The 27,634-nt window shown below is 36.5% G+C and overlaps 1 protein-coding gene across 2 annotated transcripts in view; it reads left to right on the top strand.

Moving 5' to 3' along the window:
- Positions 1 to 27,634, top strand: part of MDGA2 (MAM domain containing glycosylphosphatidylinositol anchor 2) — an 875,114-nt gene that overhangs the window by 554,469 nt on the left and 293,011 nt on the right. For both annotated transcript variants that reach the window (XR_009264432.1, XM_058738955.1), the window contains exon 5: positions 12,650 to 12,782. Coding sequence is in view for 1 of the 2 variants with exons in the window: in XM_058738955.1 (XP_058594938.1) it covers positions 12,650 to 12,782 (133 nt within the window). In the remaining variant the exon portion in view is untranslated. The remainder of the gene's footprint in view (positions 1 to 12,649; positions 12,783 to 27,634) is intronic.

Raw genomic sequence — 27,634 nt, 5'->3', positions numbered from 1 at the left:
AAATTGAATTTCCCCATTAATATTAAGTTAATAACTATATCAATTTGAATAAAATATTTACTTCGCCATCCTATTGAGAGACAAAAATCTTATTTACACCTTTTTATATAACTCATGCTACTGAGGTGAAATTGGTCCGAGTTTCTAAGTCTGATAGAATTCATAAGAATGTAATGTAATAAGTTTAAGAAGAATAATTATACATTTATACTTATACTCATTACTGAAGGTGTAAGCTAACATATTGTTGTCAATTCATAAGTTCATAATAAATTAGTCATTAGACATGGAAAAAATGAGTGTGAATAAAAAGATTTTAATTTTTTACTGATACCTGAAAATAAGTATTTTTAAAATTTCCAATTTCTTTTAAAAGAAAATGTGTTTCTTTTACTAGAAATGGTGCTTGATGCCAGGGGTATTATTTCATTACTCAATGTCAACTTTGGTAATGGCCACGGACTAATGTATAGAATGCCTTCCCTTTTTTATTTTATTTACAAAAAGTAGTTTTAAAAGCTTAAATATAGATATCACAGATAATTTGGTCAATGTTAAAGGAACATGTACTTAAATTTTATCAACTACACATACTTTTGCTATTTTTCTAGAACTTTAATAAAGATGTTGATGACATCATCTTGTGTATTGTAATTACACCATCTAATTATAAGACTGAACATATTTACATCAATTACATAATTAGTTATAATTAGGCTAATTAGACTAATTATACAATTACACAATAATCAACTGAAAATTCCTTTTTACAAATCATGGAAATTCACATGCAAATAGCCTTCTATCAGCACAGAATATTAAATTTATATGAGCAACAAAATAAAATTAATGTTATGTGATAAAACCAGTTATAAGTAGTAAAGTCTATACCATTCTAAATATATACTTTCAAATGTATATATACATGCTATTTGATAGCAATATATATGCACACATTTGTTGGTATCCTGTTTTTTTATATATTATGCTATATATATTTTTTAAGTATTATGGAAGCTCTTTATTGAGGGGAACAGGGTCATCCTGAATGCCTTCATCATTTCCTGAATGTAGTGAATTAATTAAATAGTTAAGGTTCAAATTTTCCCATAACTCTGTTCTTTTCTATATTCATTCAATAGGATTTGTCTGTATTAGCCCTTCTCACTCCTTGCCATGCTGCATAATTTTATGTATTAGCCTAGATGGCTGTCCTGTAGGTTCACATATCTTGGGACCTTGTTTTCCGACTATTAGAAATAAATTATCTTAGCTCACCCAGAATAATTCTCCAGTCCCAAGAGAGCTGAATCCTTGGTTTATTATGAATCTAGAGTTCACAGTAAAAGTTATTCTTTTGTTTTTTGTTTTTTGTTTTTTGTCTTCTGTACCTATTTTGCTGCTCTGTTCTGCGTTTAAGAATTAACTAGAGGGGCGCCTGGATGGCGCAGTCGGTTAAGCGTCCGACTTCAGCCAGGTCACGATCTCGCGGTCCGTGAGTTCGAGCCCCGCGTCAGGCTCTGGGCTGATGGCTCGGAGCCTGGAGCCTGTTTCCGATTCTGTGTCTCCCTCTCTCTCTGCCCCTCCCCCGTTCATGCTCTGTCTCTCTCTGTCCCAAAAATAAAAAAATAAAAAATAAATAAAAAAAAAAGAATTAACTAGAATATGCTTTGTGCAAACCATTATAGTTACTGGGCCATACTTGGTCTTTAAATGGTGGGAATCATCTCAAAGGGAAAAATGAATTCTCTTTTTAAGCCTTAACAATATTACCTCCCAATTTATATCCTTACTTTTGGATAATATAAGCAGCAGGCACATTCCTTCCACAAAAACTTAGGTATACAAAATATTTCAAGAATACTTCCAGTACAGTAGTGACTTCTATATTTTAATGGCCAGAGCTTCATTGCTGTTGGCCCAGATGTATCTGATTTTTTTTGCATATTTCCTTCCCTTGTGACTTATTTTCCATTTACATTTTCTTATTTATAACTGACTGTACAATTCTGTCAATGGCCCCTAACTCAGCTTCATAAATCTACCTTTCAGACTTCCGTAATGTTAAGAATTTTTTTAATTACTAGTACTAAAAAGCTAATATGGTTAAAAAAATGTTTACTGGAAATATGCAAGAGAGTGAGTTGGCTTTATTTTTTTTTCTAGTCAGCAGTCTTTACTGAATTGACAACATGAACTGCACAAATGGCAGAGGTGGAACTTAACAGTCAAGTTATCTCATATAATGGAAAACGAAGATCCATACAAATATATAATGCAAGAAAAAAAAAAAGCAGAAAACATACACAATGCAAATGACGGAAAACATATACAGACAGTCCCCAACTTATAATGACTCAATTTGTGCTTTTTCGACTTTATAATGGTTTGAAAGTGGTACACATTTAATAGAAACCATTCTTTGAATTTTGAATGTTGATCTTTTAAGGACTGATGATACGCAGTTAGATATTCTCTTTCTGATGCTGGGCAGCATCAGGTGAGCCAGAGCTCCTAATCCACCATGTGATCAGGAGGTAAACGGCTGATATCCATATAGCCATTGTGTTTTTCACTTTCAGTACAATATTCACTAGATTACCTGAGATATTAGGCGTTTTATTATAAAATACGCTTTGTGTGATATGACTTTGCCCAACTGTAGGCTCATGTAAGAGTTCTGAACATGTTTAAGGTAGATTAGGCTAAGCCATGATGTTTGGTATATTAGGTGCATTAAATACATTTTTAACTTCTGATATTTTCAATTTACGATGAGTTTATCGTTCCTCCCACAGCACTGTAGGATCAAGAAACTGAATTTCCAACCAGGTCATTCCCTCTATGGTTGTAGTAAATTTTAAGTCAAGAAACTAGCTATTTCTTAATATTTAATAGACAGGAAGTGCTGTATATCTATTCTAGTAGTCCAGGTGTACATACTTAAATGTAGAAAAGTTACAGAGAAAGAATCAGCATCTAGTTGATTATTTAATGTTTATTTACTTTTGAGAGAGAGAAAGACAGAGAACTAGGAGAAGAAGGGCAGAGAGAGAGAGACCCAGAATGTGAAACAGACTCCAGGCTCTGAGCTGTCAGCACAGAGCCCTATGCGGGGTACCGACTCACAGATCATGAGATCATGACCTGAGCCGAAGTTGGATGTTTAACTAACTGAGCCATCCAGTGCCCCCAATTGATTATTAATATGACAAGTTTTATAGAAAGGGTAGAGAAATGAGAAAGTAATAAAGATGATACAAGAAATGCAGCGACATAAGGACCATGTGCCTAGTGAAGAAAAATGAAATCTAATTTGTCTAGATTTTATATTTTTGCCCTCTATTTTAAAAGTCATTATTATTCTGGGTGCCTAAGTGGCTCAGTCTGTTAAGCATCAGACTCTTTATTTCAGCTCACATCAGTACACCAGGGTCATGAGATGGAGCCTGGTGTCAAGCCTTGTATTGGGTTCCATGCTGAACATGGAGCCTGCTTAGGATTGTTTCTCTCTCTCTCCTTCCCTCCCTCTGTGTCTCTCTGTGTCTCTCTGTCTCTCTTTCTCTCCTTTTGCCCCTCCTCTGCTTGTGCTCATACATGTGCACACACACTCTCTCAAAATAAATAATATTAAAAACTCATTATGATTGTATGTTATGACTACATTTCTTCCTAAAGGATATGATGGTTGGAAAAGACCAAACTTTAAGTACATTCTATTAATGAACAAGTTTTTATTAAGCAGTACATGAAAGGTTTCTAACTAGTATTGTGAGAGAAACAGGATGAGCCTGTCCCAGGGGCCTTACGATTCAGGTAAAGAATAGAAGTAATGATAACTAATAAGGAAACACGAAACAGTGATTTTTAAATAAGTGTCTTAGTATAAAAATGCAATAAAAGATCCAAAGGAAGAGAATTTAACTGAGAAGTTCAGAAAGACCATAGGGTATGTACACATTTTTTTTGAACTGCACTTCAGTTAAGATGGGAGCAGAAAAAGATGCATATCAGGGGGTGGGGGTGTCTTTTTAAAAGATGGCAGAGTTGGGGGGTGCCTGGGTGGTTCAGTTGGTTGAGCATCCTGACTTCAGCTCAGGTCATGATCTCATGATTCGTTGGTTTGAGCCCCAGGTTGGGCTCTGTGCTGACATCTTGGAACCTGCTTTGGATTCTGTGTCTCCCTCTCTCTCTCTCTCTCCCCTTCCTTTCTTGTGCTCTGTCTCTGTCTCTCAAAAATAAATAAACATTAAAAAAATATGGCAGAGTTGGATATTACAAAGAGTTCAAAATCATGGTGAAAGTAATTGGGAATATGGAATTTGAAGAATAAGGAAAATAATTTTGTGTAGACTGCATGGGGTCTCAAATAAGAAACTAAAGAATTTTGAAATGATGTTTCAGAGGAGAGCTGGCTAGGATATCTTAGCATGGACATGGCATGATGAAGACAGGTCTGATGGCAGCTACAGAATGATTGGAATAAAGGAGAGCTGAAGTTCTCCATAGTAGATGGTACATACATTACCTTAGCCAAAATGAGCACTCAAGCAATATTTGTTAAATCAATGATAAATAAGGATATAAAGCAAATATTATGCCAATAGGATTGGAAAGGAAAGGTCATTTTGTGAAAGGAAAATTAAAGAATAATCTAAAGCTCTTGATGTCATTTAATGTGGAGTAATGAGAAACAGTAAAAAGTAAATGACGACATGACTTCTGAGTCTGGATTATGGGAGAATGATGGTGGCTTGCATTAAAAATAACATCAGAAGAGAAAATTCGTATGAGGTAGTGCAGCCAGTATAATGGAGTGTACTAGTGAACTAACTTTAATATGACATTGTGTGCCTTACTGATGAAAATCTCCATCAAGCAGTTATCAGAGAACAAGAGACGAGGCTAGAAGTCAGAGGTGTGAAGACATGTACAAAGAGGCCAAAAGCAACCAAGAGGGAAAAAAATACATTGGGAAAGTATGAGATGCTTTCTTTTTGAAGGGAGGTGAGTAATGCAGGAAAAATAGAAGTCAGCAGGTGACATAAATAAACAAATAAATAACAATGATCAAAGAGAATTAGAAAGCCATGATAGATTATTTTAAGAGGTCCAGAGGGAGCAAAATTCAAGTGTACGGTCATTGTTGCTAACAAACATTGCAGGTAAAAGGACAGGAAAAAATAAGAAATGTTAGATTTTATTAGTTACAATACTATTGATAATCTTTCAAATACATTTTTTCTGTTGTTGTTTAGCTTAGAGATTTGTCAGGAATCTATACATCGATACTAATTGAAGCAATGTTTCTAATTAGTACACTAGAAGATTGCAGAATAAAATTTGCACAACAGATAGAAAATGAAATGGAAAACAACCAAGAAGTGACTGAAGTATGATATTCTAATTACCTACACTGAGGGGCTGTCAAAGTAGCAAAGATAATCTAAAGTGTTAGAAAAAAGCAGAGAAATATAGAAGCATTTAAAAAAAAGAAAGGTGTATTGAATTGTAACAAAAGAGCATTATTAATGACATTAATAAGTATGGTTTCATTGGGGTGTTGAAATATTTTTTTTAAATATGTATTAAAAATAATTTGTCAGTGGAAACAGAAACAAGTCGTGGCAGAATATAATTAACTCCATGTGAATAGACAGACTTTATCACTAAATATACACCTAAATGACACTGTTTCTCCTTTGTATATATTTGAGAATCTTTATTACTGAAAAATTGCCTTTAGAATTACTTTTAGAATTTGTCTATATTTATTAACATCTATTGAATTCATATTGGGTTCCAAGGAGATAATAAATCCTGGGGAAATAAATATGTGCAAAGCAAAGCCTTGAGTGGTGAAATACAGGTAGTTATAGCACTTGTAATTGAAAAAGTATTCATTTACGAAGTGTCTCTAGCTAAGTCCTGTGCTAGGTGCTTGAAACATAATGCTGAGAGCAGGACAGACATAATCCCTTCCCCCTAGGTACTTACTGGCAAAGGGATGAGTCTGGCAGAAAATCAATCCATTATTGAAATAAAAGGAAAGATGAGACTGTATTATGAATATAATGATATAAACAGACCTCACAAAAAGGGATTTCTTCTCCTCCAGAGGTGAGGAAAGGCTTACCTGTGGAAGTGAGGAGTATTGGTACCTAAGAATGAGATGAAATTGATTAAGCATAGAGAGATAAAGAGCCAACCATGTGAAAAGGTTCTCTGGTAGAAGGAAGGATGTGTACAGGGCACTAAGAGAATGAGATGAGACTGGAGAGGAAAGGAGAATGCAGACCATATAGGGTTGACCATCATGTTGATAGCTATTGTGTTAACTTTAAGAATGATAGTTAAGCCATTGATGTGATTTAAACAGAGAAATGACATGATCAGATTTTCATATTTAAAAAAATCATGGAGGCACCTGGCTCTATTAGCAGGGGAGCCCAGCATCAGAAATTCTGCAGCTCAATACTCTGATTTGAGCAAGGAAATGATGTGATAAGATTTTCATATTTAAAAAGCACCTGGGGGTGCTTTCTGGCTCAGTCAATAGAGCATCCAATTCTTGATCTCGGGGTCATGAGTTCAAGCCCCACGTTGGGCATTCAGCCTATTTAAAAAACAAACAAACAAACAAACAAATAATTCCTGGTTATAGATAATTATGCTTGCTTGTTTTCTTAAACTATACTAAGCATAATCAGGAATTTATTAGCAGAATGTAGGGTTTATAACATTACATTTAAAAATAAATAAGAAGAATGGCCAACATTGAACATGTTTCAAAGTCAATAAAAGGATCTGAGAAGGAGATACTGAATATATGATTAAGAAGTAACTGAAAGTCTATGATTCTTGTTTTTTTATTTAATTTTTTTTAACGTTTATTTATTTTTGAGACAGAGAGAGACAGAGCATGAACGGGGGAGGGTCAGAGAGAGAGGGAGACACAGAATCTGAAACAGGCTCCAGGCTCTGAGCTGTCAGCACAGAGCCTGATGCAGGGCTCGAACTCACGGACCACGAGATCATGACCTGAGCCGAAGTCGGCCGCTCAACCGACTGAGCCACCCAGGCGCCCCTGATTCTTGTTTTTAAAGAAGGAAGAGTAAATTCAGAGGAATAGAGCTGAAGTTCAGTTTAGGATATGTTAAGTTTTAGGTGTCTATGAGACATCAAAATGGACATATTAAAGTAAAATATTGGTCTCTGTGTATGAAACTTAAGGGAGAATTCTGTAATAGAGATATAGAATTGAGGAGAGGAGCAGGAAGATAGGGCTTGTAGTGGCAAGGAGTAGTAGGTCACCAGGGGAATTTTGTAACTCAAAATCAACTGTGAAACAGAGTTCCAGGGAATCTAAATAGTTAAGTGTTGAGAAGAGAAAGAAAAGTGGAAAAAGCTAAGGAATAGCAGTCACAGTGGTAAAAGGAGTAAAATATGTCATGTTGTTCAAAAATTATCTGAGGAGGGGCCAAGTTGACAGAGCAGCATGGAAGTTCTCTGCTTCTGTCATTCCTGAAATGCAGCCAGATCAGCACCAAATCTTTTTGCACACATAGAAAATTGATCCAAGGACAAACATAACAATTTGCATAACATGAGCCACAGAACTCGGCAGGTATGTGGTGTGAAGAAGTGAACTGGGGGAGAGAGAAGCCGCAGAGGGTAGGAAGCTGTATTTGCAGAGAGAGGAGAGAGATTGTGGGAGGGAGGAGTACAGGAAAAGCCCTCCCCCTGAAAGTAGCTAGAGAGAAAGACAAAGAATGGAAATGCCTATAAATGACTGAATAAAAGGGAGAAAGGAGAAATGAGAGGATTTCAATGCCATTAAGACTCTATTAGGAGGGGAGCCCAACATCAGAAATTCTGCAGCTGAATACCTGGTAGTGCTCTAGTGGGAAGGGAGAATCCCCAGGAGCAGGCAGCAAGGTCTGCAGGGTCTGTGGGCCACATGGGGAGAAGCAGTTCCCATGCTAGGAGGGCATTGGGTAGAGGCCATATGGCCTCCCCACAGGCAAAGATCCTAGTGGACCCCAGAGAAAATGATTGCTGGCACTGGAACAAAGAGGCCAGTGTGCAGTGCAACCTCACACCAGTTGTATGTTGTAATTTACCGTAATCTCTGAATCTCTGTCGCTATGTGATCACACAAACTTATTCTGGGCCAAGTTGGTACCCAACACAGTCTCTGAGCCTCTGCAGCAGCACAATTGCAAGTACGTTACTGGGGACAAGACAGTGCCCAGCCATTGCTCAGCAAGACTCTCCCGAGAGAATCTGAGAAGATACAAGCCACAGGGCCCTCAGAAGTGAGGGGTTTGGAAACACAGCCCCATCTGAGATAAAATTTGGGAGGGAGGTGCTGCCTGGCAGGCTGACAGGTTGGATGCAAACACTCTAGAGGAGAGGAGTGGACAGAAGCTATAGACAAAGGAGGGGCGCTCGATTGCCACTTGGTGAGAGCACAGAGTTCTGGTGGGAGAGACTGAAAAGTTGGGTGATGCCATTGTTACCTTTCCTGTGCATCCGCATACACACTCACAGGTGCCACACCAATCCACCCCAGTAAGATAAGCAGCGCCACCTGGTGGAGAATAGAGCCATTACACCAGCCCTGTCCAACTGTGCAAACCAAGCTCTAGAGGACCACCACAAGTCTCTCTGTCTGCTTAATTTACTGACTATAAAGTTCTTCATAGTTTACTTCTAGGAGAAACTGGATGTAATTTCATTTGGATTTCATTCTGTTCACCGCTCCATATATTCGTTTTTTTTTTCTTTTCTTATTCTTGGATACAGAAAGATTTTTTTTTCCATTTTTATAAAAAAATATCCTTTAATTTTTATGCTATATTTTTATTACTTTTTTGTAAATTTTCTTAGTCTATTTTACTTTCATTTTATATTATTGTATACTTTTTAAATTTTTCAAACGTTTTCTTACATTGTTTTCCTTTTTAAAAATTTTCTTTTCTTTCCCTTTTTCCTTATTCTATCAAGTTTCTTTCATTTATTTGATTTTTATGTCGTTTTGATTTTTTTAATTTTTAATTTTTATTTTATTAATTCTTATTTTTCATCCAAAATGATGACATGAAGGAATTCACCCCAAATGAACAGGAAGAAATGACAGCCAAGGACTTAATCACCACATATGTGTAGGCAGATGTCTGAACAAGAATTTAGAATCACGATAATAAGAACTAGCTGATGTTGAAAAAAGGATAGAATCCCTTCTGCAGAAATAAAAGAAGTAATATCTAGTCAGGATGAAATTAAAAATGCTATAACTGAGATTCAGCCTTGAATGGATGCCATGGTGTCAAGGATGGATAAAGCAGAGCAACGAATCAGTGATATGGAAGACAAACTTATGGAGAATAATGAAGCAGAAAAAAAGAGGGAAATTAAGGCAAAAGAACACAATATAAGAATTAGAGAACTCAGTGACTCATTAAAAAGGAATAACATCCAAATTATAGGAGTCTCAGAAGATCAAGAGAGAAAAAGGGGTAGAAGGTTTGTGTGGAAAATCATATTGGAAAACTTTCCTAACCTAGGGAAAGACACAGACATCAAAATCCAGGAAGCACAGAGAACTTCCATTAGATTCAACAAAAAAGCGACCATCAACAATGGTAGACAAACTCACAAAATACACAGACAAGGAGAGAATTATGAAAGCAGCAAGGGAAAAAAAAGTCCTTAACCTATAAGGGAGGATGGGTTCACACAAACCTATCCACAGAAATTTGGCAGGCAAGAAAGGAGTGGCAGGATATATTCAATGTGCTGAATCAGAAAAACATGCAGCCAAGAATTCTTTATCCAGCAAGGCTGTCATTCAAAATAGAAGGAGAGGTGAAGAGTTTCCCAGACAAAAACTAACGGAGTTTGTGACCATTAAGTCATCCCTGCAAGAAATTTTAAGGGAGACTCTCTGAGGGCAGAAAAGACAAAACAAAACAAAAAAGATCAAAAGCAACAAAGACTAGAAAGGACCAGTGATCACCACCAGACACTACAACTCTGCAGGCAACACAATGGCACTAAAGCTACTGCTCAGCAAAGGAAATAATCAGCAAAACTAAAAGACAACCAATGGAATGGGAGAAGATATTTGCAAATGACATATCAGATAAAGGGTTAGTATCCAAAATCTATAAAGAACTTAATCAAACTCAACACCCAAAAAAACAAATAATCCAGTGAAGAAATGGGCAGATGACATGAATAGACAGTTTTCCAAAAAAGACATCTAGATTGCCAACAGACACATGAAAAAATGCTCAACATCATTCATCTTCAAGGAAATACAAATCAAAACCACAATGAGATACCATCTCACACCAGTCAGAATGGCTAAAATTAATAATTCTGGCAATGACACATATTGGTTAGGATATGGAGAAAGAGAAACACTTTTGCACTCCTGGTGGAAATGCAAACTTATGCAACCACTCTGGAAAACAGTATGAAGGGTCCTCAAATAATAAAAAATAGAACTACCCTACAATTCAGCAATTGCACTACTAGGTATTTATCCAAATATACAGGTGTGCTGTTTCGAAGGGGCATACGCGCCCCAGTGTTTACAGCAGCACTATTGATAATAGCTGAAGTATGGAAAGAGCCCAAATGTCCAACAACAGATGAATGGATAAAAAAGATGTGACATATGTGTATATATACACAGACACACACACACACTCACACACGCACACGCGTGCATACACACACACACAATGGTGTATTACTCGGGAATCAAAAAGAATGAAATCTTGCCATTTCCAACAACAAGGATGTAATTAGAGTGTATTATGGTAAGCACAATTAGAGAAAGGCAAATATCATGACTTTACTCATATGTAGAATTTAAGATACAAAACAGATGAACATAAGGGAAGGAAAACAAATAATATGAAAACAGGAAGGGGGACAAAACATAACAGATTCTTAGATATGGGAACAAACTGAGGGTTGCTGAGGGTTTTGGGTGGGGGGATGGCTAAATAGGCAAGGGACATTAAGGAAGACACTTGTTGGGAGGAGCACTGGGTATTTTATGTCAGGGATGAGTCACTGGATTCTACTCCTGAAATCATTATTGCACTATATGCTGACTCACTTGGATGTAAAGTAAAAAACTGAAAAAAAAAAATCTTAGTCAACTGGTTCTAGAGTAACATTTTCTTTCAACTATATTTTCTAGCTAAGCACACACTTTTCTAGGCATTGTGTTTAGTTAGTATAAGTGAGAACTCTGTAATACACTGAGAATATATTTTAAATATAAGTTCTAGAAACACACACACTATGTATATTCATGTGGGATGAATTTGCAATTGTTTGTACAGAAAAATTATAGTGTCTTTCCTAAAGAAAAATTAAAGATAGGAGATTGTTTCTAAGCCCCCTGAGGAAAGTGGACTGATTTAAGACTGATTTTTGACAATGAATGAGTGGAATTATAGCCACAGTGCACCTGCATACTGAAGGAGAGATTCATTTGACACATTTGCAAAACTAGGTGTGAATGTCTATGTATGAGCAAGCTTTTTTTTGTTGCAAATGAGCAGGTAGTGCTTATATGTCTTCTCACTATGTATTCTGACCCTTTTGAAGAGTATATGAAAGTATTACAATTTTTAGGATTTGAGTGATGTTATACATTGTTACCTGTAGATATTATCTGGAAAAAACAACATTTTGAAAATTACTATACCAAATATGATTTCATTGGGATACTGTTTATCATTTCCATAATTCATTTACTTATGAGAAGAACTATTTGGAGAAGATGCATTAATGACCTTAAAGTAACAAAATCTCAAGAGACCTATTTTAAATTGGGCAGTAGGGTTTTTTTTTTCTTTAATTTTTTATTGTTGTTGTTTGTTTGCTCTTTTACCCTTTGAATAATTTCATTGTTTTACATGGTCTTTCCTGGATTATCAAGAGTTTGTGCAGATTGCCTGATTTGAGTGTATGATTTTGCAGATTTACCTGGAAGATCTAGGTCTTGAACTCCTGAATATAAGATAGCAAGAGCAGTAATTATTTAGAAACATTCATGAATGCTTCTTTAAGACAGTTCTATATCTGTCATCTGTCATTGATACATATACACAAAATATTTATGTTTATAAATTTAATTGCCTGTTATTAGATTGATTTCAATAACTGTTCTACCAACAGTTTTTCATTTATTAGCTCTTCTTCAGAATCCTTTTCTTTCAAAACATTTCATGTTGAAGTCTATATAGATTGCAGCATTTGTTGAATAAACTCCATTATTAAGTACACTGTTCTGATCTTTGCATAATAATTGGCATAACCACCACCAGAAATAGATTTCTCCCCTTATGAAGCTAATTTGCAAAGAAAATGTTGAGTTTTCATTGTAGTCTGTTAGTTTTTATCTCCAGGCATATTGCAGTATTATTTTTAAATGCATGTGGTGTTTTTGTTGTTTGTTTGTTTTTGTTTTTATTTTATTTAAAGACATTTTCCTTCAAAATAAGACAATCTGCTAGATCTTGATAATAATATGATTTAATACACTATAATGCCATGATTCATTCATTCATTCATTTTGGTTACTGTTGACTTTTTCTAACGACCTTTTCTACGTTTTCAGGGTGAAACCAAGATCTTAAAACTAAAGAATCTTCGACCTCAGGACTATGCTAATTATAGCTGCATTGCTTCAGTGAGGAATGTATGTAATATTCCTGATAAGATGGTGTCATTTAGACTTTCCAACAAAACAGGTATGGAGCTATCTCCCAGTGTCTTCTGTCTTTTATCCATTGTTAATGTTTAAAAAGGCTCTAACTTTCTTGTAGACCAAATTATTTCTTTAGTATAAGTAGGTACAAGGCATCTTTATTTTTCCCCCAGAAAAGTCTGTGATATCTGGAAAGCTTTTAGTAAATGCACACTTTACAATGCAATATGTTCCCATGTTAGGTTTGTTTATATTGCATATAAAATTGTGCTTCCTTAAGATATTGTATTCATAAATGTCACAAGCATGCCCATGTCCTGTTCAAAACATTCTGAGAAATATTAGATTCTTCATATAAAAATTTATGGTCTAAATTGCTAAAAGTGTTTTGTAATTCCAAAGCTAAGTAACAGAATCCCTCTCTTACTCTGTTTCAAGTCAAGATAGTTAATTGGTAATTTCAGGTAGGTGTTTTCTGGAAAGCATTTTTGTAGAAAATGTCAAAACATTAGCAAGATTGCAACTTAAGTCAGCCTGTGTTTAGTACTATAGACCTCAGAATAACTGCAAACATATTAAAACAGAATTGCTAAATGAAAGAGCAAAGAGAGAGCATGGGAATGGACTGTCTTTTCTATGATTGTGTCCAGTCACCCCAATCAAATAGAATTTGAACTGGTGTTGAGAAACTTGCAGTGGCAATTAATATAAATTGTTACTTTTAAATAATGCTATTAAAATATGGAGTTTTAAAAGGACTTTTCTCATTAACAGAAACCTGGAAAGGTGTGTGTTGGGTGTGCATGGGTATAGGTTTTGATTCTGCCACTTATTAGCACTTGGATTTTGTTGAGCAAATCACTTCACACTTCTTTGCCTCAGTTTCCTCATAAATTCTTAACGTTGTAGAGAAGAATTCATGAGTTAATATACATAAAGCACTTGGAACACTTTGTCAGTTTTATCAACAAAGAACTAGTCAGCATCCCCATCCAGCTCATTTGGTAAGAAGATTAAACCTGGGACTTTATTGGAAGGTGGAAAAAACATGTGCTCAAACATTGACCCATTAACATATGTTCCATTGAGTTGTTAAAATTTTGAAAGGTCATTTTAAAAATGTATTCATTTATTTATTTGTCAGAAGTGTATTGGGTTCCTATTATGGGTCAGCAATGATAGGCACAGGAATATTGGATAAGATGTAAATTGCCTTAAACTGGAGAAATGATTTCTTAAGCAGCAGGTAAAAGTCATTTGTGGAAGGTAGAAGAAGAAAGTGGGAGATGAAAATAAACTTTATCAAGAAGGATGAGAAAGACTTGAGGGAAACTACGTTGAATAAAAAAATAGAAATATAAAATTTTAGGAGACCTAAGACTTATAGAAGTTAATAATCTCCTTTCACTTAAAAAAGAAAAAAATATGATATTGAGAAATAATTATCAGAGATTAACATGTAAGAACTGGGTGTGATGATGCTATTGTTCTTGGCCTGAAATGCTTTGTGAATTATTATAACTGATTTTGTTTTTCTTAGTTTCTTTAATTTATTTTTAAAATACACATGATCCAGAGAGAAAAATTAGAAATAAAATGTAAGTAGGTTCTATGGGATGGGGAAACATTGCGACATAATAAGGACAAAGTAGTAGGTATTATTACATATGTCACAGCTTTGCCCTTGACAATGTTTTATTACTTTTTTTTTATCAGACAAAATAGACTTTATTTTTTATTTATTTATTTTTTTAATATATGAAATTTACTGTCAAATTGGTTTCCATACAACACCCAGTGCTCATCCCAAAAGGTGCCCTCCTCAATACCCATCACCCACCCTGCCCTCCCTCCCACCCCCCATCAACCCTCAGTTTGTTCTCAGTTTTTAACAGTCTCTTATGCTTTGGCTCTCTCCCACTCTAACCTCTTTTTTTTTTTTTTTCTTACCCTCCCCCATGGGTTTCTGTTAAGTTTCTCAGGATCCACATAAGAGTGAAACCATATGGTATCTGTCTTTCTCTGTATGGCTTATTTCACTTAGCATCACACTCTCCAGTTCCATCCACGTTGCTACAAAAGGCCATATTTCATTCTTTCTCATTGCCACGTAGTATTCCATTGTGTATATAAACCACAATTTCTTTATCCATTCATCAGTTGATGGACATTTAGGCTCTTTCCATATTTTGGCTATTGTTGAGAGTGCTGCTATAAACATTGGGGTACAAGTGCCCCTATGCATCAGTACTCCTGTATCCCTTGGATAAATTCCTAGCAGTGCTATTGCTGGGTCATAGGGTAGGTCTATTTTTAATTTTCTGAGGAACCTCCACACTGCTTTCCAGAGCGGCTGCACCAATTTGCATTCCCACCAACAGTGCAAGAGGGTTCCCGTTTCTCCACATCCTCTCCAGCATCTATAGTCTCCTGATTTCTTCATTTTGGCCACTCCGACTGGCGTGAGGTGGTATCTGAGTGTGGTTTTGATTTGTATTTCCCTTATAAGGAGCGACGTTGAACATCTTTTCATATGCCTGTTGGCCATCCGGATGTCTTCTTTAGAGAAGTGTCTATTCATGTTTTCTGCCCATTTCTTCACTGGGTTATTTGTTTTTCGGGTGTGGAGTTTGATGAGCTCTTTATAGATTTTGGATACTAGCCCTTTGTCTGATGTGTCATTTGCAAATATCTTTTCCCATTCCTTTGGTTGCCTTTTAGTTTTGTTGGTTGTTTCCTTTGCTGTGCAGAAGCTTTTTATCTTCGTAAGGTCCCAGTAATTCACTTTTGCTTTTAATTCCCTTGCCTTCGGGGATGTGCCGAGTAAGAGATTGCTACGGCTGAGGTCAGAGAGGTCTTTTCCTGCTTTCTCCTCTAAGGTTTTGATGGTTTCCTGTCTCACATTCAGGTCCTTTATCCATTTTGAGTTTATCTTTGTGAATGGTGTGAGAAAGTGGTCTAGTTTCAACCTTCTGCATGTTGCTGTCCAGTTCTCCCAGCACCATTTGTTAAAGAGACTGTCTTTTTTCCATTGGATGTTCTTTCCTGCTTTGTCAAAGATGAGTTGGCCATACGTTTGTGGGTCTAGTTCTGGGGTTTCTATTCTATTCCATTGGTCTATGTGTCTGTTTTTATGCCAATACCATGCTGTCTTGATGATGACAGCTTTGTAGTAGAGGCTAAAGTCTGGGATTGTGATGCCTCCTGCTTTGGTCTTCTTCTTCAAAATTACTTTGGCTATTCGGGCCCTTTTGTGGTTCCATATGAATTTTAGGATTGCTCGTTCTAGTTTCGAGAAGAATGCTGGTGCAATTTTGATTGGGATTGCATTGAATGTGTAGATAGCTTTGGGTAGTATTGACATTTTGACAATATTTATTCTTCCAATCCATGAGCAGGGAATGTCTTTCCATTTCTTTATATCTTCTTCAATTACCTGCATAAGCTTTCTATAGTTTTCAGCATACAGATCTTTTACATCTTTGGTTAGATTTATTCCTAGGTATTTTATGCTTCTTGGTGCAATTGTGAATGGGATCAGTTTCTTTATTTGTCTTTCTGTTGCTTCATTGTTAGTGTATAAGAATGCAACTGATTTCTGTACATTGATTTTGTATCCTGCAACTTGTTGAATTCATGTATCAGTTCTAGCAGACTTTTGGTGGAGTCTATCGGATTTTCCATGTATAATATCATGTCATCTGCAAAAAGCGAAAGCTTGACTTCATCTTTGCCAATTTTGATGCCTTTGATTTCCTTTTGTTGTCTGATTGCTGATGCTAGAACTTCCAGCACTATATTAAACAACAGCGGTGAGAGTGGGCATCCCTGTCGTGTTCCTGATCTCAGGGAAAAAGCTCTCAGTTTTTCCCCGTTGAGGATGATGTTAGCTGTGGGCTTTTCATAAATGGCTTTTATGATCTTTAAGTATGTTCCTTCTATCCCGACTTTCTCCAGGGTTTTTATTAAGAAAGGGTGCTGGATTTTGTCAAAGGCCTTTTCTGCATCGATTGACAGGATCATATGGTTCTTCTCTTTTTTTTTTTGTTAATGTGATGTATCACGTTGATCGATTTGCAAATGTTGAACTAGCCCTGCATCCCAGGAATGAATCCCACTTGATCATGGTGAATAATTCTTTTTATATGCTGTTGAATTCGATTTGCTAGTATCTTATTGAGAATTTTTGCATCCATATTCATCAGAGATATTGGCCTGTAGTTCTCTTTTTTTTACTGGGTCTCTGTCTGGTTTAGGAATCAAAGTAATACTGGCTTCATAGAATGAGTCTGGAAGTTTTCCTTTCCTTTCTATTTCTTGGAATAGCTTGAGAAGGATAGGTATTATCTCTGCTTTAAATGTCTGGTAGAACTCCCCTGGGAAGCCATCTGGTCCTGGACTCTTATTTGTTGGGAGATTTTTGAGAACCGATTCAATTTCTTCGCTGGTTATGGGTCTGTTCAAGCTTTCTATTTCCTCCTGATTGAGTTTTGGAAGCGTGTGGGTGTTTAGGAATTTGTCCATTTCTTCCAGGTTGTCCAATTTGTTGGCATATAATTTTTCATAGTATTCCCTGATAATTGTTTGTATCTCTGAGTGATTGGTTGTAATAATTCCATTTTCATTCATGATTTTATCTATTTGGGTCATCTCCCTTTTCTTTTTGAGAAGCCTGGCTAGAGGTTTGTCAATTTTGTTTATTTTTTCAAAAAACCAACTCTTGGTTTCGTTGATCTGCTCTACAGTTTTTTTAGATTCTATATTGTTTATTTCTGCTCTGATCTTTATTATTTCTCTTCTGCTGGGTTTAGGCTGCCTTTGCTGTTCTGCTTCTATTTCCTTTAGGTGTGCTGTTAGATTTTGTATTTGAGATTTTTCTTGTTTCTTGAGATAGGCCTGGATTGCGATGTATTTTCCTCTCAGGACTGCCTTCGCTGCGTCCCAAAGCGTTTGGATTGTTGTATTTTCATTTTCGTTTGTTTCCATATATTTTTTAATTTCTTCTCTAATTGCCTGGTTGACCCACTCATTCGTTAGTAGGGTGTTCTTTAACCTCCATGCTTTTGGAGGTTTTCCAGACTTTTTCCTGTGGTTGATTTCAAGCTTCATAGCATTGTGGTCTGAAAGTATGCATGGTATAATTTCAATTCTTGTAAACTTATAAAGGGCTGTTTTGTGACCCAGTATATGATCTATCTTGGAGAATGTTCTGTGTGCAGTTGAGAAGAAAGTATATTCTGTTGCTTTGGGATGCAGAGTTCTAAATATATCTGTCAAGTCCATCTGATCCAATGTATCATTCAGGGCCCTTGTTTCTTTATTGACCATGTGTCTAGATGATCTGTCCATTTCTGTAAGTGGGGTGTTAAAGTCCCCTGCAATGACCACATTCTTATCAATAAGGTTGCTTATGTTTATGAGTAATTGTTTTATATATCTGGGGGCCCCGGTATTTGGCGCATAGACATTTATAATTGTTACCTCTTCCTGATGGATAGACCCTGTAATTATTATATAATGCCCTTGTTCATCTCTTGTTACAGCCTTTAATTTAAAGTCTAGTTTGTCTGATATAAGTATGGCTACTCCAGCTTTCTTTTGGCTTCCAGTAGCATGATAAATAGTTCTCCATCCCCTCACTCTCAATCTAAAGGTGTCCTCAGATCTAAAATGAGTCTCTTGTAGACAGCAAATAGATGGGTCTTGTTTTTTTATCCATTCTGATACCCTATGTCTTTTGGTTGGTGCATTTAATCCATTTACATTCAGTGTTATATAGAAAGATACGGGTTTAGAGTCATTGTGATGTCTGTATGTTTTATACTTGTAGTGATGTCTCTGGTACTTTGTCTCACAGGATCCCCCTTAGGATCTCTTGTAGGGCTGGTTTCGTGGTGACAAATTCCTTCCGTTTTTGTTTGTTTGGGAAGACCTTTATCTCTCCTTCTATTCTAAATGACAGACTTGCTGGATAAAGGATTCTCGGCTGCATATTTTTTCTGTTTAGCACACTGAAGATATCGTGCCAAGCCTTTCTGGCCTGCCAAGTTTCAAAGGAGAGATCAGTCACGAGTCTTATAGGTCTCCCTTTATATGTGAGGGCACGTTTATCCCTTGCTGCTTTCAGAATTTTCTCTTTCTCCTTGTATTTTGCCAGTTTCACTATGATATGTCGTGCAGAAGATCGATTCAAGTTACGTCTGAAGGGAGTTCTCTGTGCCTCTTGGATTTCAATGCCTTTTTCCTTCCCCAGTTCAGGGAAGTTCTCAGCTATAATTTCTTCAAGTACCCCTTCAGCACCTTTCCCTCTCTCTTCCTCCTCTGGGATACCAATTATGCGTATATTATTTCTTTTTAGTGTATCACTTAGTTCTCTAATTTTCCCCTCATACTCCTGGATTTTTTTATCTCTCTTTCTTTCAGCTTCCTCTTTCTCCATAACTTTATCTTCTAGTTCACCTATTCTCTCCTCTGCCTCTTCAATCCGAGCCGTCGTGGTTTCCATTTTGTTTTGCATTTCGTTTAAAGCGTTTTTCAGCTCCTCATGATTGTTCCTTAGTCCCTTGATCTCTGTGGCAAGAGAGTCTCTGCTGTCCTGTATACTGTTTCAAGCCCAGCGATTAATTTTATGACTATTATTCTAAATTCACTTTCTGTTATATTATTTAAATCCTTTTTGATCAGTTCATTAGCTGTTGTTATTTCCTGGAGATTCTTCTGAGGGGAATTCTTCCGTTTGGTCATTTTGGATAGTCCCTGGAGTGGTGAGGACCCACAGGGCACTTCCCCCGTGCTGTGGTGTATAACTGGAGTTGGTGGGCAGGGCCGCAGTCAGACCTGATGTCTGCCCCCAGCCCACTGCTGGGGCCACAGTCAGACTGGTGTGTGCCTTCTCTTCCCCTCTCCTAGGGGCGGGATTCACTGTGGGGTGGCGTGGCCCGTCTGGGCTACTTGCACACTGCCAGGCTTGTGGTGCTGGGGATCTGGCGTATTAGCTGGGGTGGGTAGGCAAGGTGCACGGGGGCAGGAGGGGCAGGCTTAGCTCGCTTCTCCTTAGGTGATCCACTTCAGGAGGGGCCCTGTGGCAGTGGGAGGGAGTCAGATCCGCTGCGGGAGGTTTGGCTCCGCAGAAGCACAGAGTTGGGTGTTTGCGCGGAGCGAGCAAGTTCCCTGGCAGGAACTGGTTCTCTTTGGGATTTTGGCTGGGGGATGGGCGAGGGAGATGGTGCTGGCGAGCGCCTTTGTTCCCCGCCAAGCTGAGCTCTGCCGTCCGGGGGCTCAGCAGCTCTCCCTCCCTTTGTCCTCCAGCCTTCCCGCTTTCTGAGCAGAGCTGTTAACTTATGACCTCCCAGACGCTAAGGCGCGCTTGCTGTCGGAACACAGTCCGTCTGGCCCCTCTGCTTTTGCCAGCCAGACTCGGGGGCTCTGCTTGGCCGGCGAGCCGCCCCTCCGCCCCGGCTCCCTCCCGCCAGTCCGTGGAGCGCACACCACCTCGCCACCCTTCCTACCGTCTTCCGTGGGCCTCTCGTCTGGTCTGCACTTGGCTCTGGAGACTCCATTCTGCTACTCCTCTGGCGGTTTTCTGGGTTATTGAGGCCTGTTTTATTACTTTTAAAAGTATTTCTTGTTTATTGTCTCAGTTTATCTTTATAACTACTGGGATATAAGCAGTTAGATGTTTTGTTTTCTTTTTATCACATCTTTATCATTTGTCACATAACATACTATCCCATAGTGATAAAAGTATCCTCATTGGGTTGTTTTGAGAATGAACTAAATCAACATAAACAATAATTCTTTGAAGTCTAAGAGGTACAACAAAATTATAGTTAACATTTTTTTTTCTGCTTCAGAAATGTATACTTTATTATTTCTCAATGTTCTATGGCTACTAACAACAGGGGACAAAATCTATCCCAATGTTGGAGGAGTTGTTTTAAATAGGAGACTGACTAGCTATTCAAAATTTTTTGTAGAGCTAGAGAAAATGAACTTAAATTTCAACCAGAGTTTTATTAGGAAAAAAAAAATCACGTATTATCCTAAAGCTGAATGGAGAAGATTACCATGAGAGGTGATAGACTTTCCCTGCCTGAGGTCTTAGAAAGCAGTTGGGTGACTTTATTTCTGAGGTGATTTTTAACATTTGCAGCTGAGAAAGCAAAGATTTGACTCCCTGTCTTACAGAGAGCACAGGAACTCTGTAATATAGATGTTTTGTTTAACTGTTCAGTTTTCTGTTCCATTCTTTATTTTTCAGACTGTAGTGTTGCATATGTAGACTGAGGTAACAAAATAACCTATTTTTCTCTTTTATAAATTATCTCACAAAAATCTTAAATTGATGTTCACTGAATAATGAGCATCAGAGTTATGGTAAATAATTGGGTTTAAAAATACAAGTTAGTGCCTTGTTTGACTCTTCACTAACTATAATTGGGCACGTCCTGCAGCCTGGTGCTTTACATATTCAGTCCAGGTTTCTTCTGCATTTTCACCATCTGGTTGTACTCTAAGTTGAAAGAGTTGGTGCATTTCAAATAGGTGGAATCTTGAGGTGGCTCTCAAATTACACCAGGAATAAATTAAGCTTTCAGCATCTTCATGCAAACAGGTCAATAAACTGACAAGTGCATACAGGCTATTTCATTGCTAACACTGGAAGATCAGGAGTCACCGTGGCCATAATCGATGTGAGAGACAGGTGCTCTTTATCGTTTCACTCTTGTGAATCTTTAAATGACATAAAGTTCCCATATTTTTAACTCTTGGTTTGCAAAATGTCAAGGAAAATATTTAAAGTATTGAGGGGGAGAATATTCTATTACAAATATTGTAATATCTGTGATTGCTCTTGTTTGTTAATTAATTTGACGAAAGGATAACTTTGGAAATAATTTTTGTAATGGAGATCAAATAATTGACTATTAAATGTATTTTTGGTATAATTTTATTCTAACATCTCAGGGAAACTTTTTAATTGTAATCAGGGTATTGATCTGCTTTGCACAATGCCCAAATGACGTAGCATATGAAGATGGAGACAGTCCTCTGTGAATAACGTTTTCAAAAAGTTTTTGCAGCAGAACAGTTGCATCATGGAATATAGTTCTCTGGGCCCTTCCTATACCTGCTGAATTACACTTCCTGCAATGTATACACTTTAACTAAGTATAAATGATTGCTTTGGAAAACAAAAACTGTCTGTATCATTAGAGTGTTTTCTATGAACCAGTCTATTTTGTGAATAGGAACTTTTGTTAATAAGAGTCTGTTTTTTTATAGAACTGCTTAGAAAAGCCATGTTTAGGTGTCATTTTAAAAGGCAGCATCATTTGTAGATTTACCAACAACATATGTCCTTAAATTTTCTGCTATGAATTGGCATATAGTAGAGCTTATAATTGAATATCATTGGACCATGGAGTGTCCAATCATTTGTTGGCCCCTGTTGGTTACTTGGCATGCTATGGAAAATCTCCTATCATAGAAATTTCATTATTTATCATACCTGATCTAGCTGTCTTAGAACTTATCATGACAGTTCATAGAATTTTATAAAATATGAAGATTTTAGGTGTATTAACTTCTTCTCATAATGTTGTAGCAGAGACCAAAGTTGTTTCCTACTCCTGTTTGGAAGACAAAGATTAGCTCTTGATTGGTAAATTCCCAATGTAGCTGTATTTTTCTTAGTTCATTAAAACAAACCTGTTAAAATTTGTAAATTTAGAATATTAATAAATATAGGTATATATTTTAAATTATCATAATTATGGTAACTGAATATTAAATACTAAAATTTATCAGATAATTTATACTTCTAACATGAGGGCACATAGGAATTATGATAAAGCAAATTTAATTTATTTTAATTTATTTCTAGCACTTATATATTGATGTGTCATGATTTGAAAGGCAAGTAAGAATTAAGTAGGTTACTTATATTAGGATGAAAAACATATTTTGTACCTGCTTGAGAGGTTATGATGTAATCTATAAAGAAATGGGACAGGTGGGGCTAATTTTACTTAATTATATAGTCTTTTGATTTAGTCTGCTCACATTTAGCATTTATAAAAATTACCTAATTAAGATGTCTTCCTGAAATGTGCATCACATTTAGGAACCAATTCATCATAAAAGTTATTGCTGGCTAAATAAATAGGGCAAACCTATACCCCTTTCTCCTCTTCCTCTCTCTCTCTCCCTTCTATCTCTTTTTCATCTTCTTTCTCTTCTTCCCCCATCCCCCCCTTTAATCTGTCTTAATAAGAGAGGTTAGGAGAAATCTCTGTTTCTTATGCTAGGTAACTGTTGCCTTTTCTGTTAGATAACCCACCTGGTAGGTATAATATAAATTCCCAGAAATTACAATAAACTTCAATGTAAGATTTTTTGTACATTGTGATTTATGGTTGTTTTATGTTTATGGGAATTTAATAGGTGTTATGAGAAATAAAATAATATTTCAGTTATAGGAGTAGTATAGGAATAGCTGTAGATATGAAATAAAAATACATAAACACTTCCTCTTGTAAAATGGTATGCCCTTTTTCATAGATAGCCCATTTAAGTGCAAAGAAAGGGGCAGTAGACATTTTGCTGTACATGTGGGTGCTGACCTCAGGCATTTTTCTTAGCTATATGGATATTTGAGTGTCTTGCCTTTTGGTGGTCTCTCCTGCATCTATACAATCAGTAGTATCATTTATTAGGACTTAAATATGGTGTTTCAGGGGCACCTGGGTGGCTCAGTCAGTGAAGAGTCCATCTTCAGCTCAGGTCATGATCTCACAGTTGGTGGGTTTGAGCCCCACGTTGGGCTCTGTGCTGACAGCTCTGTGCCTGGAGCCTACTTCAGATTCTTTGTCTCCCTCTCTCTGCTCCTCCCCTGCTCACAATCTGATTCTCACTCAAAAATAAATAAACCTTAAAAAAATTAAAAAAAATATGGCATTTCACCAACGATAACTCTTTAAAAAAAGACTACATTTGTGAGAAGTACATAGTGCAAATACAATGTCTTCCTTGTACTAGTTTTGCTGCCATAACAGAATGCCATAGATGGGTGGCCTAACAACAGAAACTTATGTTTTCACAGTCTAGAGGCTGGAAGTCTAAGATTAAGATGCTGTTCGAGTTGAGTTTTGGTGAGGCCTCTCTTTCTTGGCTTGTAGATAGCTGTGGTCTTTCCTCTGTGGTTCACAGAGGGAGGGCATGAATGAGCTAGAGCTCTTGTGTCTCTTCCTCCTCTCATAAAGACACAGAAGATTACAGTCCCACCTTTATGACCTCATTTAACCTTAATTATGTCCTAAAGGCCCTATCTCCAATACAGTCACATCGGGGGTTAGGGCTTGAACATATTGAATTTAGGGCATACATTTCAGTCCATAACACTTTGAAATGACTGAAAGGTAGCCTTTGCATTTAGGATTTCTTTTCTTTTAAAATTTCAGATATAAGTTTATAATATATGTAAAATCCATGTAAGAAAATGAATCTAACATTTAAAGAAAAAAAAAAAAACCTTTCTTCATTATTCATTAGTATCACAAAGTATTTCAACTCTAGTGAGAGTGTTTGTGGCCCTGTAATTTTAGGTTTGGAGATAAAGTAAGGAAGCAGCTGTAAAAGGTGAATGAAAATCTAGTGAGGGCAGAAATCACTATTGTAATAGTATTAGCATGAAATTTTAAGAGCATGATCAAAATATTGAAATAAGATCACAGATAATATACAGACAACCCATACATTATTTTTCTGATTTCCTTTTTGGTGAAGTTAGTATGTGCAACAGAAAATAAAACAGAAGGAAAAAAACAGAAAAAAGCCAAAAATCACCATTTCACACACTGAAATATTGGGAACATGAGTGCCTTAATGGAGATTTTTTATCATAGATAATTCACATCTTCTAAAACTGGTATTTACTACTAGATCCACCAACAGAACACACATAATGTTGATATGCTATCATTAGAGAATGAGATGTTTCCTATAACTCTTTTGCGTGAATTTGGAAATTCAAAAATCTTAGATTCAAATTCTGGTTTTCTGAACTTGTAGATGTTACTTAGTTTCTTTAAACTTACTTTCCCCCCACATAAAATGGGGATAATACAAAGTTCCACGTTATTTAGTTTTGTAGGCTCTAAATGCTATTAAATGAAAAACTTAAAAAAATATATCTGGGGGCGCCTGGGTGGCGCAGTCGGTTAAGCGTCCGACTTCAGCCAGGTCACGATCTCGCGGTCCGTGGGTTCGAGCCCCACGTCAGGCTCTGGGCTGATGGCTCGGAGCCTGGAGCCTGTTTCCGATTCTGTGTCTCCCTCTCTCTCTGCCCCTCCCCCGTTCATGCTCTGTCTCTCTCTGTCCCAAAAATAAATAAAAAACGTTGAAAAAAAATTTAAATAAAAAATATATCTGGCACATAACAAATATAATATATAGTAGCTATAATTGGGTTGTTAACCTAGATAATAGAAAGAAGGAATAAAATGACACCATTAGTAATAATGATGAGATGGTGATAAGAATCTTAGGGTTTTTGCTAGGATATGGTTTACAGCTTCAACCACTGATGACTAATCTTGAAAAAAGTTCATAATCATTTTGTGAATTACTTTTATCAGTGGGTGAATTAAATAATAATTTCTCAGAAAAATCTATAGAAATGAGTACATATTCTGGTATACTATATAAAGTATTATTGACAAAAATGTTTAACAGAAATCAAAGTATTATTTTGCGAAATTAATAATGGTATGCAAGGTAAATTGAAAAAGCTTTCAATCGTGTTGATATGCAGCAGATTCTTAATATGAGTGCTCATCTTTTCCTAAGGTAATTGAACTTATATATGACCTATTCTCACTAATGTCTCTTCAGAAATGTGAAAATACAGGTGATGAGTAAGCAGTGAATCTGGAGATAGAAGCAGTGTCATTATGGGGTTTCAACTTTGGTCTTCCTGAGACTGTTTCCAGAGCAACAAGGTGACCCAGATTTCCCAAAATCCTATTACTATAGTAACAAGAAGTTTGCATGTTGCTGAGATCTCCCTACACCTGTGCATTTTGTTGTCCTAGCAGTGCATTTTTCAAGTTTGTTATATCCAAAGTTATTCTTGGATTATGAATTCTTATATAAAATATTCCTCAGAAGCCATTAGCTCTCCCAGATGGTATCAGAACCTAGACACAGTAGATATCTAAACATGGAACAAGATTAAAAAACACTGTTAATGAGGGGTGTCTGGATGGCTCAGTTGGTTAAGCATCCAACTCTTCATTTCGGTTCAGGTCATGATCTTGCAGTTCGTGGGTTCGAACCCTGCTGTCAGCATAGAGCCTGCTTGGGATTCTCTCTCTCCCTCTCTCCCTGCCTCTAACCCATTCATGCTCACTCTCTCAAAAATAAATAAACATTACAAAAACACTCTTAGTCAAATGAAACACTTATCATTCATTGACAAGGCTGTAAATTATTGACATTCTGTCTCACAAATTACCACAAATAGTTTGGAGCAAATCAAATACTTTGTGATTTAGCAAACATCTAGAATAATTCATTGGTAAGATTTTTCTAATTTTAAGTAGTTACTATTCTTCTTATGCTGTTAGACTATAATTAAATTGAATAATTTAAAAATTACTCATGAGAATAGAAAGTTCAAACCATGTATTTTATAATATTTCTTTCAGCAAGTTGAGTGAAGATAAGCTAAAATAAAATAAGGATTTTTATATCGCTGAGAATAATTCATTTTTTAAATTTTAAATTGCTTCTAGATTATGGATTTATAGGCCACAGCTTAGTACTTTTCAAGATTCTATTGTTCTAGTGAAACTTCTTGAAATTATGCTATTATAGATACTAATTAAATTGGTAGAAATGCATTTTAGACTTCTTTCATGGTTTTTGAATTTGCCACTCATAACTTGTGATACAGAATAACTCCACGATCATTAGTCGAAAAATTTTAATTTGTATATTATTGGCTGTCAAGATGAAGGTAAAATAATTTCCGTTAGTTCATGTACCTAATCCCATTATTTATTCACCCTAATCCTAGAATTGATTATAGCAAATGATCATCTTTAAGGTTACCAACGATCCCAGTTTGTCCTAGACTCAGTGAAAGTCCCAATTCTGGAAAACCCTTTAATCCCAGGCAAACCAGTATGTTTAATTACCCAGTGATCTAATTCCACATGCAGCCTCTTTCCATATAGGATACTAGTCTTAATGACAATTGTTAATGCTGCTGCATATACAGCTTTAAGCCACTCTTTTGTAAAGAAGCATCAGTGAGAATACCTGGGTATGGATCCTGGCTCTCCCCACTCCATTGGTGCTATGACCAATTCTGTCAACTCTTTGAACTTGCTTTTCTGTCAAGTCATATTGATAATTTGCTCTGAGGTTGGTTTCAGATTGATGACAAGACAAAATTCACTCTAAAATTTCATTTTTATTTAGCAAGGTAACATCAACAACAATAAAAACCTACATGAATGAGGTGGCTGGTTGCAAAGAAGTGGATGAAACCTATACATACTCAGGTACTCTTGAGCCCCAAGGTCCATCAAGAAAGGTTCAGGCTCACACAGTTTAGGAATATTAATACCTCATTGTGCTTGTTGCCCTTTTATATATGGGATTTACATTACTATCCAGGAAAAAGTGAAGCTACTAAATAATCTATGAACCGAATGCACCAATTCTAGAGAATCTTTGCAAATATTGTACTTTCATTATTTCTTATACAAAATTTAAAGAATTCAGCGGCAGGAAGGCTTTAATGTCCTTCAAGAGAGGATGCATCCCTGGCTACTGTTCTCCCTCAAGCTCTAAGGCATTTCAAAGTATCAAGTTTATTTTTACCTC

Source organism: Neofelis nebulosa, chromosome 7, assembly GCF_028018385.1.
Source record: "Neofelis nebulosa isolate mNeoNeb1 chromosome 7, mNeoNeb1.pri, whole genome shotgun sequence".
NCBI lineage: Eukaryota > Metazoa > Chordata > Mammalia > Carnivora > Felidae > Neofelis > Neofelis nebulosa.
Note: the sequence above shows the minus strand (reverse complement) of the source record. Positions and strands in the feature narration are given on the sequence as shown.